Source organism: Rhinolophus sinicus, linkage group LG10, assembly GCF_036562045.2.
Source record: "Rhinolophus sinicus isolate RSC01 linkage group LG10, ASM3656204v1, whole genome shotgun sequence".
NCBI classification, from domain to species: domain Eukaryota; kingdom Metazoa; phylum Chordata; class Mammalia; order Chiroptera; family Rhinolophidae; genus Rhinolophus; species Rhinolophus sinicus.
The window spans coordinates 14,673,165-14,693,730 of NC_133759.1; the positions used below are offsets into that span (position 1 = coordinate 14,673,165).

A 20,566-nucleotide genomic window follows, 5' to 3' on the forward strand; every position below is an offset into this window, starting at 1 on the left:
AGCCCTTGGGTTGCAGAAATAAAACTTAGTTAAGACTTAGTTTCTGCCTTAAGAGCTCAGTCTATTGGGGAAAGCAGAAAACCAAAGGTCTAGCATGGAGCTTTGGATGCCTAGCAAAGGGTTGGGGGCAGGATACCCGTGATCTAGACCTTGTTTAATGTGAAGTGGTAGAGAGGGGTGAAATAGGCTAGCTACTCTTGCCTCTTTTCTTCCTTTCTAGTGAATGAAGGAAAAAAACAACTACTTAGGCAAAAAGAGGCGAGTTCTGGAAGACTGCTGATGTCTTTGGGAATTAGGGAAGGGACAGGGGCACAGCTGGGCCTCAGGGGCAGTGGTATGTGGAATGGTGGGGCCCCAGAAGCCTCCTCTTTCTGCCTCTCCTGTCTCTGGGTATAAGTATCATATTCTCTCCCCCCAGAGTGGCTTCTTCGCAGGGTAGGGGGGCAAGGCCACCCCCCTCTGGAGGCTCCTACCCCATCTGCCATCACTGGAGGAACTCCTCCCAAAGTTCCAGTTCAAACACCCCCATGGCAGGGCTGCAGCCTGCACGTGTGGCACATAGAGCACACATGCAAGCCCACCTCTGCACTCGGCTGTCCCCTCAGAAGGCCTTTGTGGTGAGCTGAGCTGCCATCCCGGAGCGTGCTTCCCATGGTCTGTCCTCCAGCTGAAAAGGGTTTATTAGGGCCTGTGAGCAGGTGTGGGGGCTATTCTTCCCAAAGGAACAATCACAGTAGATTTAGGACCACTTTCTAATGGTCCAGCACTGACCCCTCCCACCTTTCATTCAAGGCCTTGAGTCTCACAGATTCCCTCAGCTGTAACTGCTTAACTGACTGGTAATTTCAGGAAAGCCCTGTGAAAACAGGCAAATACGAGGGCTATGTTTTTAACAAATATTTTCTTTTTGCTGGGTCAACAAAGCAAAGGTTCTGTAAATGTTTCAGGGTTTGCACTCAAATTACATGCATGGACTGTCACGGCCCGTACCATTACCCTGAACCATCGTGGACCAGGGGCAAAACCTGGGTTCTGGTCCTGGCTGTCCTGCCCAGCCGCAGGTAAGCCGGGACCTCACCTCTGGTGCTCACTGCTGTGTGACCTAGGTCAGGCCCTCGAATCTCTGAGCCTTGGGTTCCTTACTTCGCAAATTTTAGTCCAATCATCTCACTTTATTAAATCCTTTCTACTTATCTGATTCTGTGAACATATTCAGAGAGGTGTTGTTTTAGTTTCGTACAGCTGCAATCACAAATTACCACAATCTGGGTGATTTAAAACAACAGAAATTTATTCTCCCATAGTTCAGGAGCGTTCTCCCCTTTCCCAGATCTACTTCCCAAAGATCCCCACTCTTACTAGTTTCGTAAGTGTCCTTCAGAAATTCTCCTAATCAAGTGCACGCACATACGCACATATACACATACACCCTTAAGCTCTCCAAGTTGCTGTACAAATTCTTCTCCAACTTGCTTTATTCACCTTATTAGCATATTTTGACATCTCCTATTTATCTAGATCTGCCTTGAGTTTTTAACAACTGTATAGTGTTCTGTACGAAGCTGTACCATTGTTTATATAAATATCTCCAGTTGTTGGACTTTTGGATTTGTATTGTTTTTGCTTTACAAAGAAAGAGGCAGTGAATATCCTCACATACTTGAACGAAATATGTTTGTAGAATTAATTCCAAGCAGCTGAAGAGCTGTATGAAAAGTTTGTGCATTGAACACATCTATACACAGATGCCACACCACTTATTCCTGCCGTCAGCAGTAGGGGAGTGGCTCGGCCCATCATTTTGCTGATTTAGGTTGTTATTAAACTATTTGGAGGACTTTTTGATGTACAGAAGCTTTCAATTTTTTATGAATTCGTGTCTATCGCCGTATGATTTTTGTTTTTGTTGTCATTAGAATGGCTTTCTCAAATGTGAAGATTATGTACAATTTCTTTTCCTTGCGTTAAAACTTTTGAATTTATGTAATTCAAGAATCAAAAAATATAAAAAGGTTACAGTGAAAAGGCGGGAGTAGGTCTCCCTTCTTAGCCCTCCACCCCACCCCCCAATAAGGGTAAATAATTTTATTTCTAATGGATCCTTCCAGAACTTCTTTATACACATACAAGCAAATGTGAATATATATTCTTATTCAGCCCTTTAAAAAAGTTTTTTGCACAAAAGGGAGTATAACGTACACACTGTTCTACGTTTGTTTTTAAAAAGTATATTTTGGAGATTATCCCAGATCAGTACATGGAAAGCATCTTCATTCCCCTCTCTCCCTCCCTTCCTTCCTTCTTAAACACTTGTGTAGTAGTCTGTGTGGGAACTGCATTTTAATTTGTTAAACCGACCCCCTGTTGATGGGCTTTAAGCTTGGTCTCAGTCTTCTGCTATTACAGCAGTTTGACAGTGAATAATCTTGTACATCTGCCATTCCTTGTGTGTGTGATCCGTTTGTAAAATTGATCCCCAGAAGTAGAATTGCTGGGTCAAAGGCCATATGTATATGTCACTTAGTTAAGTATGATCAAATTTCTTCCTAGAGCAGTTGAAGATGATCTAAAATTTGTATCTATATTTTTCTCTTAGTGCTTTTATGGTTTCTTTTCCCCAATACTGAAAAAAGAGAGATTTGCATGTGATAAAAGGCACAGATTTCAAATGTACTGTTCAACGAGCTTTAACAAATATATACACCAATGTGGTCACCACCCCTGCCAAAATAGAGAATATTTCCACCCCCTGGAAAGTGCATTAGTGCCCCTTTCCAGCCAATAGCCCTTCCTCACTCCCTCGGCAGCCACTCTGCCATTTCTGGGATTTGCCTGTTCTAGAACTTCATCTAAGTGGAGTCACAAAGATACATTCTGTTTTTCTTTAAAAAAATTTTTTTTTTTTATAGGGAATATTGGGGAACAATCTCCAATAAATAAATCTCCAGGGCCCCTCAGCTCCAAGTTGTTGTCCTTCAATCTAGTTGTGGAGGGCGCAGCTCAGCTCCAAGTCCAGTCGCCGTTTTCAATCTTTAGTTGCAGGGGGCTCAGCCCACCATCCCATGGCGAGAATCGAACTGGCAACTCTGTTTTCAGAGCTCGCTCTCTAACCAACTAAGCCATCCGGCTGCCCCAAGATACATTCTTTTGAGTCTGGCTTCTTTTGCTCAACACAATATTTTTGATGTTCTTTACGTTGCTGTGTGCGTCAGCTACTTGTTTCTTTTAATTACTGTATTATTTTTGTGTTTTTTAGCTTAATACTTATTTCCTTCATTTGGACCAAATTTTGGTGTATGGATATGTATTAGTTTTCTATTGCTGCCATAACAAATGACCACCAATTTAGTGGCTTAACACAACATAAATTCCATAATCGTTCACAGTCTGTAGGTCAGACAGAAATTTGGGTTAGCCTGGCAGATTTCACAAGGCTGAAGTCAAGGTGTTGGCTGGTTGGGCTCTTAAGAGTCTGCAAAGAATTCTCGTCCAGGCTCATTCATGTTGTTGCCGGATCCAGTTCCCTGCACTCTAGGGCTGAGGTCCCTGTTTCCTTACTGACTGTCACCCAGGAGCCTCTGTCAGTTTCCAAGGCCACCTGTATTCCTTGTCACATTGCCCGCCCCTCTGTCCTCAGGCATGCAGTGATGGGTCAGGTCTTTCTCATGTTTCCCAGCGTCTGCTGCATCTCCCTGCCTTGCTCTTCCCTGGCATCTCTGTCTCCAGCCAGAGAAAGTTTTCTGCTCTTAAGTGTTCCTGTGACCAGGTTGGGCTCACCCGATCATCCGGGTCATATCTTTATCTTAAGGCCTGCAGTCTTAATGACATCTACCAAGTCCCTTTTGCCATGTAGGGGAACGTATCCACAGGGTCTGGGGTTTGGGGCACGGACATCTCTGGGAGGAGGTGTCCGTTATTCCATCTACCACGTGGTATGAAGTAGAAATTTAACTCCTATTCCAGATATTTAGCCAGTTGCACCAACTGATTCATCCTTTTCCTGTCTCTTTAAAAAGCCACATTTGTCACACATGCAGTTCTTTTATAGTATATGTTTGTTTCTGTATATTCTGTTTATTCCATGGATCTGCTTACTCTCATGTTCATATCCCTCTTTCAAAATTAGATACATTTGAAAATGCATTTTTAAATGTTAGACAATGTTTTCTCTTTTTATTGTAACTATCTTGGCTATTCTGGCTTGTTTATTCTTTTAGATGAAGTTGAGAAAGCTTTCATTAATTTCTTTAAGTATCCTGTTTTTTTTAATTGAAATTTTGTTGAAAATATATATTCAATCATTAATATGGAGAGAAGGTGACGTTTTATAGTGAATAGTGAATTTGCTCAGTAAGAAATATGTTGGGTATTTTTAAAACTCAAGACTATTTTCTTGAGTCAAGTTATTTTTCTCCATGTTAGCCTTGCAATTTTATGAATGTTAGTGAATATTTTATCAGAAGCACTTAAAAAAGCTCTTATATATATGTATGTATATATATTATATATGTTATATATGTATATAATATAGATATTTACATTTTTTTCATTAAAATTTTTCTTATTACCCTGGATTTTCCTTGAAAATCTGTGCCTGTTCCCTCAGGTTAGACAGATACAGGTTATTTTATTCTTGTGTTAATTTAAGCCTGTAAACATTAAATTGTAAAGCAGTGTGAATATAATTAACCTTCCCAGGAGTCCTCCTTCTGCTTTTCTCCACATAATGAAATGTTCCATTTATAATCTAGAATTTAATGAAAAACATTTTGAAGAACTGCTTAGTTGAAGGGCAAGAGTGAGTTGGGCTGAGGTGACTCAAGTCTGAATGTGAATGTCAGGGGGAGCTTAGGGCTTTAAAGTTGGCTGTATTAAAAATTCTAAAGAGCTACTCAGTAGGGATCAAACTTGAGTAGTAGAATACAACTATTTTATCCCCCTCTCAAATAAAAAACAAGTTGCTCTATGAAATCGTATCAGAAAATTTTCTTCATGCTTGCTTTGTAAGGTCAGTAGCAGTTTTCCCGGCTTGTACTTTGGTTTTGCAGGTCTTTCCTCCTTTTGTTCAGGGAGTAAGTAGGATAGAAACGTAAGGTTCTGTGTTTATGGGGGAGCTATGGAGAAATGAGCTACTTTCTAGGTGTAGTACTGTGTGCACTGAACAAGATGCTTGGAGAAGATCCGGCTCGGTTTACTCAGCACAACGTGTGACCCCACGCTCTGTCCGAAGTATGATGCAGAAGTAATTCCAAGGAACCTAGTTCCTGAGTATAGATATTGTTAGTCTCTATGTGTTAGGTGTTGTATGGGATAAAGACGGCACGATGCTCAGCGGTGGGAATAAGGTGGTGCCAGGAGAGTGGCAGTACCCAGTCCCTGGGCAGAGACCCTGCGCACCAAAATTTGGGGCAACAACCCTCATATAGCTGCCGTTCTCTCACACAGAGGATTAAAGGCTGCATTTCTCACGGAGTAGAAAAATAATATTCCAGATGTTGCACCTTGGTTACTATTCTTTCTAGAACTGCACTCTCCAATAAAACTTTCTCAGTGAGGGTGATAGTGGGTATCTGCCCTGTCAGGTAGGGCAGCCATTAGCCACGTGTGACTACTGAGCACTTGACATGTAGTTTTCAAGCGTATTTAGTTGTAGTTCGTTTAAATTAAATGTAAATAGCCACATGTAGGTAGTGGGTGCCATATTGGACAGAATGTTCCAGATAGAATAGTATAGTGTAAAGCTCTAAATCACGGTGCTTTAACTCTGAGTAACAGAAAACCGAACATAAGCTTCTTTTGTCAAAGCCAGCAATCCCTGCCAACTTCCTCCTCCCCGGCCACCTGCCATTATTGAGCCAGACACTTGTTTTCCAGATTCCTCTTTCTGACCAGTGAAATACGTGAAGGAGTTTACTTGTGGGCTGGGGAAAGTTCCTCTTTTATCAATGAGATGAGTGGTAGCGGGGAGCCAGATGGTTGTCTTCTAACCCTCTATCCTGCCTTGACTGTATGCAGCGCCTGGACGTGTAGCACCATCTTCAATCACGGGGGACACAAAACCAGGCACCTACGCTGGTGTCTCAGGAGGATGAAGAGCTGTGTGCGCTCTTACCCCTGACGTCTGACGATGTGAGAAAATGTCTCCTCCTGATTCAAGCTACCGGCAGTCAGCTATTCTGTGGCCTGCAGCCAAATGCATCCTAACCGATGCACTCACAGAAACCAGTCCAGAGAATAGGCGGGCCTTAGGGTTCTCTCAAACTGAGGGCTCCCACATATTTTCCTGGGATTCCCTGGGCTCCGTCCTCTTCCTGTCAGCGTTGGCTCCATCCTCAGACCAGAATCAACAAGCTGCTGAAGTTCAGGGCTACACATCTACAGACTTGGTGTCTAGATTCGCAGCTCACTTCTACACTGGACAACAACACCCCACGTGACAGATTTGCTTCTGGAAGCTTATTTAGAAAAGTGAGAAAAAATGTTCCCAGAGGCCTCCGACAAACGGCTCTTTAAGTTTCAAGGGCCAGAATTGAGCCCCACACCCAGTACTGAACCAATCCCTGGCAGGGAGACAGGATTTACTCATCAGACCCTCCTCAGGAACTAGGGGTGGGGTTGGCTCCCCATAAGGCTAGCAGTTCTGTGGGGAAAGGGTAGGTAAGAGAAACAAAACGGGGGTTCAGTTAGGCAGGAGGGCCACTTTAAAGGCCCCAGGAATGGTTCACTGTAGCCAAATGGGTGCAGTGTCCCAGCCTCCTGAGTGGTAAATACCGTTAATTGTTATTCAGGGCCAACTTTCAAATTTCTACAAAAAAGTTTAACCTGTTTTTTAGTTTTTACAATGACACTGTGCTATCACTGGAATCTAATGAAATCTCCCATGCCACTTATTTGTAAAGCCCCCTTAGGCAGTTTATTTCCTGAGCTTATTACCGTGTGTGTGCTGTTGAATGGTGGCTGTTGGTGTCCAGGTCAGAGTCCATTCTTCTCCCTGCTGTCAAGTAGTGATATTATTGCTAAGAAAATGAGCTAAAGTGGGTCTCGCATTTGGTCATCTAGTGGTTACTTATTAAAAACAAAACAAATAACCCTTTACTTTTAAGATTGGTTTTGTTTGCACATCACAAGAGGACATTCATACAGCTTATATCGTTATGAAAATCACGCAGTCATCAGGAAAATGCTAATGAAAACCACAGGGAGATACCACATTGGTTAAAATTAAAAAGACTGACAACTAATATCAACAAATGTTGGCAGTTTATACCCAGAGCACACTGCTATTGAGAGTAGAAATGTTTCCAACCATCTGAAAAACAGGCCGTCTTCTCCTAAAACTATATAGTTCATCTACTCTCTGACCTGGCGATTCCACCCCTGGGTGACGTACTCAAAACAAATACGGATATATATTCACTGGAAGACACATACAAGAATGTTTATAACAACTTTCTTCATAATTACCTCAAACTGAAAACCCAATGTCCATCAGTGGAATGGATAAGAAATAAATTGTGGTATAGTCATACAATGAAACACTGCACAACTATGAGAAATGAGCTACTGATACACACAGTAACATAGGTGAGTCTTACACACACCATTTTTAGGGAAGGAAACCAGACTCAAGCATTTCCACTGTAAGATTACAAGGTGTAAGAAGAGGCAAAACTAATCTATGGTTTAGAGATCAAAATAGTGGTGAAGGTGGGTTTAGACAAGGCAGGGGCGAGAGGGAACCTTCTGGAACCTGGAAATGTTCTATATATTGACTTGGATGGGTTACATGGGTTAAAAATTCATTGATCTGAGCACCTAAGATTAGTGCACGTAACACACATTACAGTGTTTTACCTCAATGACAATGTTAAAAAAAATTCAGCCTGTTCAAGGTAACAGTTTAGGACATTCCTCCTACACATATCTTTTCATTAACATTGCATGGTAATTGTACATGTATGTTGTCCGAAGATTTGACTGTAAACCCAAACACATTAATTGTATAATGTAGTTGTTTTTGTTGTTGTTTTCCTTTACGGTCATAGAAATTACCCTTTGAGTACCATAAACGATATACATGGGATGCCTGCTGGAGGATGGTTCTCCCCACCACCAGCTTTACTGAGGTATACTTGACAAATAAAATTGTAAGATTCTTGCAGTGTACAATGTGATTTGATGTTTGTACACACTGAGGAAGGATTTGGGAGATGGGTTTTTATTTCTGTCTTCTCAGCGGGGCCAGCACGTTAGCCTGGCTTTGTAAGATATTAGTATCTTGGCTGCCTTCCCTTTCCCGGATATGCATGTAAATCAGTACCACAAGACAGGGACGTTTTCGGTACCCTGCCATCTTTTGGGTATATTGGTGTAGCATAGGACATACAAGGAAAATAAATAGTTTTTTCTGTCAAACTTGGAGTAGAAATACAAGTCTTGGAAATATTCTTTCACACTGGTGTTTTAATGCTTCTTTTTCTTCCTTTCTGGGTTTTTGGTTTGTTGTCATTGTACTTTTAAAAAATTTTAATTGTGGGAAAAACCCCCCACATAACATAAAAGTTACCATCTTAGCCATTTTAAGTGTACAGTAGTGTGAAGTATATTCACACTGTTGAGGAGAACTTTTTCATCTTGCAAAACTGAAACTCTATTCCTCTCAAACAATAACTCCCCATCGCCTTCTCCCCCCAGCTCCTGGCAACCACCTACTTTCTGTCTCTACGAATTTGACTACTCTAGGTGCCTCCTGTAAGTGGCATCCTACAGTATTTATCTTTTTGCGACTGGCTTATTGCACTTAGCATATATCCTCAAGGTTCATCCATGTTGCTAGCATGTGTCAGAATTACCTTCCTTTTGGGGGTTGAATTCTATTGTACCTACAAATGTATACCACCTTTTGTTTATCCATTCACCTGTAGATGGACCTTTTTTACTTTTAACATTTATTTTATCCCTTTAGTTTCCAATAGGATATCTATTCCAATAGGACAATAAGTGTTTCTTAACTATTTTTTTCATTATAGCCACTCCCAATCTTTTAAGAGATTTTTCCTAACACAGAGCTGTCCATTGCCTACGAAATTTTAATACCACAGATACACTGTATGTCTATTTGTGTATTGTACATATATATCTATATCTTTTTCATAAAAATGTTTACTCGTCAAGAACCATTTTTTGCTCCTTTCAGGGATGATATTGCCCCCTTGAGAATGCATATTATAGGGAAAATGCTTCCAGACTAACGTATGGAGAGGCAGCCCCAAATTTGCTAAATAGTCTGGTAATGAAAGAAATGGCACTTGAAGAAAACTTCAAATTCACCTCTGCTCTCTCTTTTCCCACTAACTCTCTATCTTCCCCACCCCTATCCTAAGTACTCCACCACCTTTAAACAAACAGACAACAAAAAAGAAGAAAAAGGCAACATCCTGACTTTGGTTTGGTTGTGGTAGAGAAGTATCTTTTCCAGTCAAGATGTACGGCTGACCTCTTTTCTAGAGAGGAGAATGGTTCTCTGTGACTGCTACCCCCATCCTAGCCCCCCAAATTTTGCTGTTGCTGGGACACTGTAATGGGTGCATGATGCTTTGTATGGCTCACAGGATATATTTTCCTAAAGAATGTATTTCTACTTGGTACATCCTTGACAGTCACGAGTGACCCATTCTCAGGCTTTTGTGTATTTTTCAAAATTGTGGATTTTATAGCGCATATACTTTACCCCATTAGATTCAGTGGCATCAGAATGGTTGTTCCCAGGGGCTAGACTGTGTGTGTGTGTGTGTGTGTGTGTGTGTGTGTGTGCGTGTGTGTGTAAAAGAATATTCAATATTATATACATTTATATTTGAAAACAAAGCTCCAATTTTTGTAATGCAAAGTAAAGTTTGACGAAAAGCTTTGGAGTTGATTTTTCCTGCCCTTTACTCCCAGGTAGTTCCATCACCAACTCTTACTGACTCTGCCTCCTGAGTTTCTTTTACATTGGCCTATTTCTTTCCACCTGGCCTGCAGCCAGTATAAGCCAGTTGGTTCTTGTTAACCCCCAGCTTAAAACCCTCTAGTGCTGTACTGTCCAATGTGGCAGCCAAGAGTAACATGTGGCTATGTAAATTAAAGTTACTTAAAATTAAAGAAAATGAACTAAAAAAAAAAAAAAAAAATGAAATGACATGGAAGAAAATGAACAATTCAGTTCTGTAGTTCTAGCCATCTTTCCAATGTATAATAGCCACACGTGGTTAGTGGTAACTGTACTGGAGAGTACATGATAGTTCATTCCCATCATCACACAAAGTTGTGATGGATACTGCTGCTTTCCCAGTTGCATTTGAAGATGAATTACAAGACCGTCTGATGGCCCTCAAGATCCCAGGTCGCCCATCTATTCCAGCCAGTACCTATTCCTCCAACTTCACTTCTGTCCTCTCCTTACCTGACAGTTCTTGAACTGTGAAGCTCAGAGCCTTTGCATATACTGTTCCCCTTGCCTGGACACCTATCCCTACTCTTCCCTCAGCTAACTACTCATTGTCTGGATCTTGGCTTAAATGTCACTTTCAAGAAAGACCTGCCTTCGCCCCTGCAGTTTAGGTGATGTTCTTCTTTTATATGCTTCCTTATGCTCTCTACTTTTTCTTCTTAAGATGAAAATATCTATTAGCTATAATATTTGTGTGATTATTTATTTAATGTCCATCTCCCTAATAAACAATAAACTTCTCAAAGGTGGGGATAGTGGTTTTCCTTTCACCGTGAACCCCCCAACTTCCAGTACACTGCCTGGCACAGGGTAGATGCTGTGTAAATAATAAAATTGGGGTATTCTGAAAGTTATAGATCTTCTTGGGAGATACTTACGTGTTGCGTGCGTATGTGAAAATTCTATCAAAAGAGGCATAGATTTAAAAACAATCAAGAGATCTCACATATTAGGGAGATAGTTATTTATGGTGTTTATTTTTTGCTGGCAGTATGAGTTTTAGGATGTAAATTTTCAAGAGTGGTTCAGAGCTGGACTCCTTAACTGGTTTTAGAATCACCATCTTGATTTTGGTGTTTTGTGTAGTTGGGGGCTAACGAGGCAGTAAACTGAGGCGGAATAATTTAAAGTTGATGGATGAAGGAGATTGGTTGGACTGGGACAGTCCTAGGTTTAGGGAAGGCTACTGACCTGGGCTTTGGTGGGCTGGGGCAGGCTGGTGAGAGAGCAGAGGTGGAGTAGCAAGGGGATCTGGTTTATCTTGTTCTGTCTGGACACCCAGGTAGGAAAGGCTTGCGCCTAACACTTCACATTTTCCAGAGGCCTTTTGAAAGATTTTGAGTGAGTTTCTTAAGAAAATTCCTACTCTTCTCCTACATTTGCTCCCCTTCCCCCAAGAAAAAAAGAAAGAAAAGCAAAAAAAAAAACAAAAAAACAAAACAAAACAACAAAAAACAAAACCAAATTGGAGTCCCCAGAATGAGTCTGCCTTTGCGTTCTTATCCTGGCCTCCTTCCAGTGGGAAGTAGGAAGGAGTCAGTTTTAAGATTTGTTCTCTCTGGTCCCAGTTGGAAACTGTCTCTACCCCTAGCATTGCAGAGTTGATCTTGGATTGTTGATTGCTTTTAGGGTCGTTTGAAAGGATTTTAATTAAAACAACAACAACAAAACAACAACAACAAACTACCAAAATCTCAAACAGGGAACAAATTTGCTTTCAAGATTTCAAGTAGTACCCAGATAACATATAAAGGTAAAACGTCCCTCTGCCCATTCAGCTGCCCCTAAGCCCATCCCTGTTGGCAGTTTTTGCTCTATTCCTGCAAGTCAGGTATAGAATCTCATGTGTACATACACAGTGAGTAATAAAAACTACAACAACCTGTGTCTTCTTTCTTTCAAACTTCCTTGTTTTAAAATCCACCCAGTGCATTTGCATTTTATTTTTTTTCTTCTGTTTCCTTAGATGTAGCTAGGTAGCCCATGACATACCTGAATCCTGGATTCTCATAGGGACGTAGTGAAACTGACTGAAAGCCAACGCTGCAGCTGTCAAACTGTCTCTGTCTTTTAGCTTTTTGCATCATTAACAAAACTGAAAGTGCAGGGGAGTAAGTGTTTGGTGCCAGCCAAACTATCACATACTGTAGTGATTTGACTGGGTGCTGACCTGTTGGCCTCTTTTTTGGCCCTTCAGAGTGTAGCTGAGCTCTTAAAGTCAGGCCCCCTATGTTTGGATTCCAGCTCTGCCGTTTTCTGTATGACCATGGCAAGTAGCTTAACCTCTCTTTGTCTCATTTTCCTTATATGTTAAATGAGGACACAATCATGCCTACTTCGTGGGGCTTCGTGTAAGAATGAAGTGACATAATGCTGTGAAGCACATAGTAGGGGCTCACTACACATTATCTATCAAGCGGATTGTTATTATGTTAAATTGTTACCACTTGTATTTAACAATTTCATTTTATAAATAGACCATTCTGTTGTTTTAAAAAAAAATAGACTCAACAACTGAGCCCTCTGTGTTCTAACCAGAGATAAAGAGCGTTCTTCCCTATAATGAGAACGGAACTGTCTATAAATCAATCCTATTAAGAAGCGAAAAGCCCTCCATGTGGTTGGCAATTCACTTTCCCCTGTGCTGTGATTGTACCAAGAAAAAACAGAAACATAAGTGGATGAATACATGTGATGTTTGCCCATATAACATTAAGAGCTCACTCTTGGTTTCTAGAGGAATATGAAAAAAAAAATTCTGTATTTGTAAGTACAGTGGAAATATTTTATGCTTGAAATCTTTAATTAAGCCCTTTCAAAGAGTTTCATTTTAATAACATTGATTAAATGTTATTTAAAATAGTAATAACAACAGAATGGTATTAGTGTAAAAAGAGGCACATAGATGGTGGAATAGAATAGAAAGCCCAGAATTAAACCCACACCTATATGGTCAATTGATTTATGACAAAAGAGCCAAGATATACACGGGAAAGGACAGTCTCTTCAATTAAATGGTGTTGGGGAAAATGGGACAGCCACATGCAAAAGAATGAAACTGGACCACTATCTTACACCATACACAAAAATTAACTCAAAATGGATTAAAGGCTTGAATGTAAGACCTGAAACCATAAAACTCCTAGAAGGAAACATAGGCTGTAAACTTCTTTACATAGATCTTGGTAGTAAGTTTTTGATCTGACACCAAAAAGAAAAGCAAGAAAAGCAAAATAAATAAGTGGGACTACATCATACTAAAAAGCTTCTGCAAAGCAAAGGAAACCCATCAACAAAATCAAAAGGCAACTGAATGGGAGAAAGTATTTGCAAGTCATATATCTGATAAGGGGCAAATATCCAAAATATGTAAAGAACTCATACAACTCAATAGCAAAAAAAAAAAAAAAAAAAAAAAAATCCCAAATAATCCAATTGAAAAATAGGCAGAAGATCTGAATAGACATTTTTTTCCAAGGGAGACATACAGACATCCAACAAGTACATGAAAAGGTGCTCAACATCATTAATCATCAGGGAAATGCAAATCGAAACCACAATGAGATACCACCACACAACTGTTAGGATGGCCATTATCAGACAAGAAATAACAAGTCTTGGCAAAGATATGGAGAAAAGGGAAACCTTGTATTGTTGGCGGGAATGACAATTGGTGCAACCACTGTGGAAAACAGTATGGAGTTTCAAAAAAAAAAATTAAAAATAGAACTAGCATTTGATCCAACAATTCCACTTTTGTGTATTTATCCAAAGAAAACAACAACATTAAATTGAAAAGATGTATGAGGTCTGACAATTAAGTTCAAGAATTTGGTGCAATGATGTTGCTAACTTTTTTTTAGTATCAGAGGGCTTATTCATTATGAATTTGTACCAACTGGACAAACAGTTAACCAAGTTTACTATTTGGAAGTGCTGAAAAGGCTGTGAGAAAAAGTTAGACAACCTGAACTTTTTGCCAACAATTCATGATTCTTTTTTTTTTATTAGTTTCAGGTGCACAAGACAAAGCAATACTTAGACGTTTATCATTTATATCCCGCACACTGTGAACAATTCATGATTCTTGCATCACGACAATGCACCAGCTCACACAGCACTGTCTGTGAGGGAGTTTTTAGCCAGTAAACAAATAGCTGTATTGGAACAACCTCCCTACTCACCTGATCTGATCCCCAATGACTTCTTTCTTTACCCGAAGATAAAGGAAATATTGAAAGGAAGACATTTTGATGACATTCAGGACATCAAGGGTAATATGATGACAGTTCTGATGGCCATTCCAGAAAAAGAGTCCAAAATTGCTTTGAAGGGTGGACTAGGCGCTGTGTCAGTGCATAACTTCCCAAGGGGACTACTTGAAAGGTGACCATAGTGATATTCAGCAATGAGGTTTATAGCACTTTTTCTAGGATGAGTTCACAAACTTAATTGTCAGACCTCTTATGCACCCATGTTCATTGTAGTATTGTTTACAATAGCCAAGATAGGGAAGCAACCTAAGTGTTCATCGATGGATGAAAGGATAAACAGTGTTATTCAGCTATAAAAAAGAATGAAATCTTGAAATTTCACAGCATGGATGAACTGCAAAGGCATTATGCTAAGTGAAATACGTCAGGCAGAAAGACAAGTACCGTGTAATCTCCTTTATATATGGAATCTAAAACAAACAAACAGACAAACCCAAGCTCATAGACACCAAGAACAGATTGGTGGTTGCCAGAGGTGGGGGTGGGGAAAATGGGTGAAGGGGGATATAAATTTATTTAAAAAAATTTAAATGTCAGCCACATGGGGCTAGTGGCTTCTTTATTGGACAGCACAAGCCTAGAGCAGTTAGGGTGGGGATATCTATTGAGCTAAGCTCACTCTGTGCATCACTTACTCTTTCATTTAACCCTCAAAGCAGCCCTATTTCACTGATGAAGAAAGTGAGGCTTTCTTCATGCCCATGGTTACACAGCTAGGGAATGGCTGAGTGGGAACCAGGCGTGATGCTCCCATCACTAGGAGACGACGCTGAAGCACAGGCAGGGCCAGGTTCAAGACTGGGTATCAGAGAGTTTCCTCCCCAGTTGACCAGTGAGCTAGTAGAGAACCACATACCCCTGCTAAGGAAACTGAAATGTTGGGAAGCACTTACCTGGCCCCACGTGTGACTCATGGAGCTGACAGACCTCAAATTGCTGAATTCCAGCAATCCGACCTCTGAAGGGGCTCACGGGTCCACGTAAGGACCTCGGCCCACTCAATACCAAATAGCTCACCAGTGAACTTTGGCCAGGTAGAAGGTTCTAGCAAAACACTATTTTAGAAGGCACAGACGTGGAAGCCCACTGGGGGCTCCCTGAAAGAGAGTTTTGGGGTTTGAAGGTATCCCTGAGCTCAGATTTGCTTAGCTTCACTGATTGCTCAGTCTGCAATAGGGCTCCGTCTAGTGAGGCTTTGATAACATAGCCACCATATTTGTTTGCATTTGGGCTCTTTCCTGGAGAAATTAGGACCATAAACAGGTCCTGCAGATTCTGTGGAAATGTGGAGGGGCTTTCGTTAGATCTCACCCAGAATGGAGGTGGTGGGCCCAAGTTTCGCAGAAGAAAGGCACCCATTCACTGAGGCTGCCTTTGAGGGATGCTGCTGAGAATGAGACATTTGGTGACAACCAGAATGCCTCCCCACTGGCCAGTGACAAGGCTAAGTAGAGAGGGAATGAAAGTAGCTGAGAATCAGGCACCGAGGAAAGCCCAGAAGGACTTGGTAGCAGCCCCAATAAGTACCTGAGGCTAGACACCATTGTAGAAATAAGCAAGGAGGGCTGCCATTTTGATGGTTTTTAAGATATGCACGTTGATGACATGGCTTCCACTCCCTCAAACCCCCTTTCCTTGAGATGCCTGTGGGCAGCTTGCGAGATATAAAGAAGGACCGACTCAGAGCTGTTGCTTGGTGCCGAGAGTCGAGGTTCTCCATGAGGCCTATAAAACACATGTTTAATGGAATTAATAAATGAATGAAAGAAGAGCAGATCTCAGAGCAAAATTAATAAAAGGTGGGGGGCTCATTCTGCTTAGTGTAGGCAGAACTATCAAAACAAACAAAAAATAATTTATGGTCTGATTATTACGGTGGTACATTTTAGAGCAATTGGAAGTTCAGGAAGGCACGAGGAGGAAAATTAAAACCCTGCATAACCATGTTACTGGAGGGGTGGCCCTTCTTGGTGCAGTGTCTGGGCTTGGTCAAACCCGGTGGTATCCGGGTAACAATCCCAGTGGTGTGACTGTTCATATTTTGGCATATCTTCAGTACATATGTGAGTTTAAAATGTAATTTGGGATTATACACCTTTTAATGTGTACTAACTTAGCCTATCATTAAATGTTCTTTTACAATATGATTTTAAAAATAACTGCATGGTGTTACACCATATGGACCTTCTACAACTGATTGTAACCCACGTTATGGTGCATTTAGGGAGGGTTATTTCCAGTTTTTCACTGTGGCAAACATCCATGAGCCTAAATCTATCCATGATAGGGTATATTTCCCTGTAAGCAATATATGATAGCGCCCAGAATTGGGGTCAGTCTTTTAATCATTTTCCAATGATACCTCGTTGCTTTAATTTTTCATCTCTTGCTCACTAGTGAGGGTGATGCTGTTTATCCAGTCTCCATATATTTAACCATTACTTGTATTCCTCTGTGAATTGTCTGTTTAGGACCTTACACAGTTTGATCAGAGTATTGGGCTTTTCTTGTGGTGTAAAGCTATTTACAAAAGAGGAGTATTAACCCTTTGTTCGTTGTTACAGCAATTTCCTTTTTCTAGTTGTCTGATCGTGGCCAATTTTAAGAAACAGTCACTGGACATGTATGGCTAACAATATTTGACAGAGAAATATGTTTGTATTCTCTAGTTCATCAATTCTTTTTTTTTTTCCACGTTCTCCTCAGTCATCTCTGTGTAAATGTGAGCCATGGAATTGAGAGATTATTTAATGAAAAGTGTAGGTGGAATTTTGTCTTCTGACTTGTTTAATAACCATGTGCCTCGTTCTGATACAGCTCTACCTGAGGAATGCAACACAGTTAAAAAATCAAACAAACAAACAAACAGAAACCCATTTCCAATAAGCTCATATGGGTTTAAAATAAGCCACTACTTACGTCTGCTTGGGTCTGCTTCCCCTGTCCCCAAGCCCCTTACCAAGATTTGAAATGATAAAAAGAATAAGAATGATTATCTGTCCAAGAATTGTGTTGGTTTGCAAGGCCCCCAATAGGTTGTGTGACCCCACAGGTACATGGCATATGCAAATGCCTGAATTGTCCTTATTTAAGACCTTCCCATCACCTTGCCCCTCTCTCTCTCTCTCTCTCTCTCTCTCTCTCTCTCTCTCTCTCTTTTTAAATTAAAGTTTATTGGGGTGACCCCTTGCCTTTCCTACGGCCGTCTTGGGAGGAGGAAATCCTAAGAGACATCTCTGCTGCCCCCTACCTCCTGGCCATCTGCTTCTTGAGGTTCTCCAAGATGCTCTCCTCTCTGCTACCTTTGTTCAGTAAACACTTCCTGAGGCCCGTCATGTCAGCAGGGCCCCAGGGACTTCTCTCAGATTACCCAGGCCACACCAGAGAGAACCGATAAGTAACAGGCAACCTCTCTGGGTCAGATTTGTTACACCACAAGTATTTAAGTACCCATTATATCCTAGGCCATAGGGAGACAAATACGAATAAAACAGAAGTCATGACCTGAAAGAAGCAAGTGCTTCTTGGGGGCACAGAGAAGTAAGCAGGCGATGGCAAATTCAGAGACAAATCTCAGGGACAAATACGTACTCTGGAGCTTATTTCATATATAGTGTTTTAGGAAGAGAAGAGCTCGGGAGAGGCAGGGGTTGTGGCCCTGCATCTTAGCCCCTTGTATGTGGTGGCTTTTAGAACTGTACCTTCCCTCTCCAACCCACCTTCTGAGTAGAAGGATTCTCAGCTGAGTTCGGCTTGTATCACAGGCAATGTGATATTTGTGAAGAGCAGAAACCTGAATTTGAGGTCCGAACTGGGGAATGCCATTAGCAGATCCTTAGGCAAGTGGCGTGAACCTCTTTGAGCCTGTTTCCTCATTTGAACAGAGAGGACAATGCCTCCTTATGGGCAGGCTGTAGTGATGGGTAAAGGAGAGAGTAATGAGAGTGCCTGTTATGGGAATAGCTGCCACTTCTTGAGCCAAACTACCTGCCAGGATTATGTTGTCTTGTGCATGGAAGCAAACCTCCTTGGTCATTAATACAGAATAAATGGCATTGTTCTGGCCTGCCCCTGAGGTCAGAAAAGAACTGAGGAAGAAATGACCTGGTTAGACTCCTATCAGGTCCCATAGTGGTGAGGGGTGTTGTTAGGGTGTGCCCTCCCCTGGTGGGTGGGGCCAGAATGAACACACTGCCTCTCCTGACTCTCAGCAATGCAGATGTGAAAGGGACCGGGTCCCTGCGGGCCTGGCAGCCACTCTTTCCTCTGTCTCCTCACAGGATGGACCCCACAGCTTATGCTGAGCTGTTGAAAGAATCTGGCAACCAGGTTTTTAAGAATGGGAACTTCTCTTTGGCCATCAGAAAGTACGATGAAGCCATCCAGATTCTCCTGCAGTTATACCAGTGGGGGTAAGTGTTTGGATTTTTCTCTCCACTTTTTTTTTTTTTTTTTTTTTTTTATAAGTAAGCGGTGACTCTTACTGTTGCTTTTCTCTTTATGTCTTAATGTTATTGTGTTAGTTTTTCTTATCACACTGCTGAGTTTCTGTTTTCTTTCTCCCCTACTTCCTGTTGCTTTTCTCTGTATTGTCAGCTGAGAATCTGAATAGAGAACACCAGAGTAGTAAGAGAAATAGAAAGTGAAACCTAGAGGATAGTAGATAAACATAACTAAAGTTTCCCTTCTGCCTGGTTCCTGGAACAGAATTCCTGGTTTGACTGACGTCCCCAAACTTCTCAGTTGTCATTCATTTCATCTTTTTGAGTACCTATGTCATTTATCCCCTAGGAGTGCACACTACTCGGGAACTAAGGCTTACTTCTTCCCCGGCACCTTTTGCTTCTAGTAAACCTATTCCTAAACATTTTAGTATTGTGACATGCTTAAAAATCATGGAGGGTCCCAAAGACTTTTTGTTTCTGTAGGTTTTAGCTGTCAATATAGTCTGTATTAGAACTGAAAACTGAGAGAAATTTAAAGTGTGTATTTATTTATGTAAAAATATCAACAATAAGTCCATATTAACATAAATAACATATTATAAAGAAAAATAACTATATTTTCCAAAGCAAACAATTTGGCGGGAAGAGTGGCACATTTTATTATACATTTTTGCAGATCTCTTCAATGTCTGTCTCAGTAGAAGACACCTGGCTTCTCACACCTGCTCCAGTATTCAATCTGTTGCGATATCACATGTCATATACACTCTGGAAAATTCTCCGTGCACATGAGAGAGAATGAGCGTGAAAAAAGACATAATGTCTTAATGTTATTGTGTTAGTTTCCTGTTGCTGCTGTAACAAGTTACCCCAAACTTCATAGCTTAAAACAGTACAGGGCTGGTTCCTAGTGGAGGAGAACCCATTCCCTTGTCCTTTTCAGCTTTGAGTGGCTGCCTGTTTTTCTTGGCGTGTGGCCCCTTCCCCCATCTTCAAAGCACATCATTGCAGTCTATGTCTGTCACGACACTGCCTTCTACTCTGCTGTAGCCCAGTCTCACTCTGTCTCTCTCTCTTATAAGGACCCTTGTGATTGTATATACTATAGGACAATCTTCTCAAGATTCATAAATTAAACACATCTGCAAAGTCCCTTTTGCCATAAAAGGTGACATTATTTGGGGACTATTATTCAGTTTACTACAATTGTGAAAATAATTTGACCTTGTGGACCTCCTGAAATGGTCCTGGGGACCCCCAGAGGTTCCCAGATCATACTTGGGGAACAGCCATAGTAGAGGAAGCAGAAGGTGGCATTTGTGGGGTATGTGCAGCCTGAACTTGTACTGAGAAATGGCACTGAATTAAATCACCGAAACATGGCTCTCACCCCCTACCTCCTATCACCTTGGTGTCTACACTCTAGCTGGACTTCAGATGAGTGTAATTGGCTTGGAGCTATAGTTCTGTGATTCTGTCACCTCTTGGTTCAGATCAGAACTGTTTCAGAGCTGGGCCTAGAGCTCCTCATTCAGGGCAAAACAGCCAGCTTTCTTAAAGCAGTAGCATTGTATATTGGTTATGGCCGTAGACTAACCCCACTCTGTAAGTGTTCAAATCTCAGCTCCACCACTTGCTAGCTGTGTGACCACTGATGGGACTTTGTCCAGGACCTTCACATGATATCTTTTATGGATCTTCCTGACAGTGTTCCCCTTACCCATCACTTGCTGCCTGCCTTCCTGCTGCTGCCAGCTGACATAGGGATTTAGGTGAATGTAGCAAGTGCTCTGAGGAGGAGGGAATCGAGGGAGCAGGATGGGGGAGGGGAAGTCTCCAAGCAGGGATGTTGTCTC

General features: G+C 41.3%; 1 protein-coding gene across 7 annotated transcripts in view; it reads left to right on the plus strand.

Moving 5' to 3' along the window:
• The window catches only part of TRANK1 (tetratricopeptide repeat and ankyrin repeat containing 1), a 102,776-nt gene that overhangs the window by 12,322 nt on the left and 69,888 nt on the right, over nt 1-20,566 (plus strand). For 4 of the 7 annotated variants that reach the window (XM_074312632.1, XM_074312633.1, XM_074312634.1 and 1 more), the window contains exon 3: nt 18,546-18,677. In XM_074312632.1, coding sequence (XP_074168733.1) covers nt 18,546-18,677 — 132 coding nt within the window. Of the gene's footprint in view, nt 1-8,006; nt 8,127-18,432; nt 18,678-20,566 lie in introns of those variants that run through there. The other 3 variants (XM_019727661.2, XM_074312635.1, XM_019727659.2) reach the window with 2 other exon arrangements.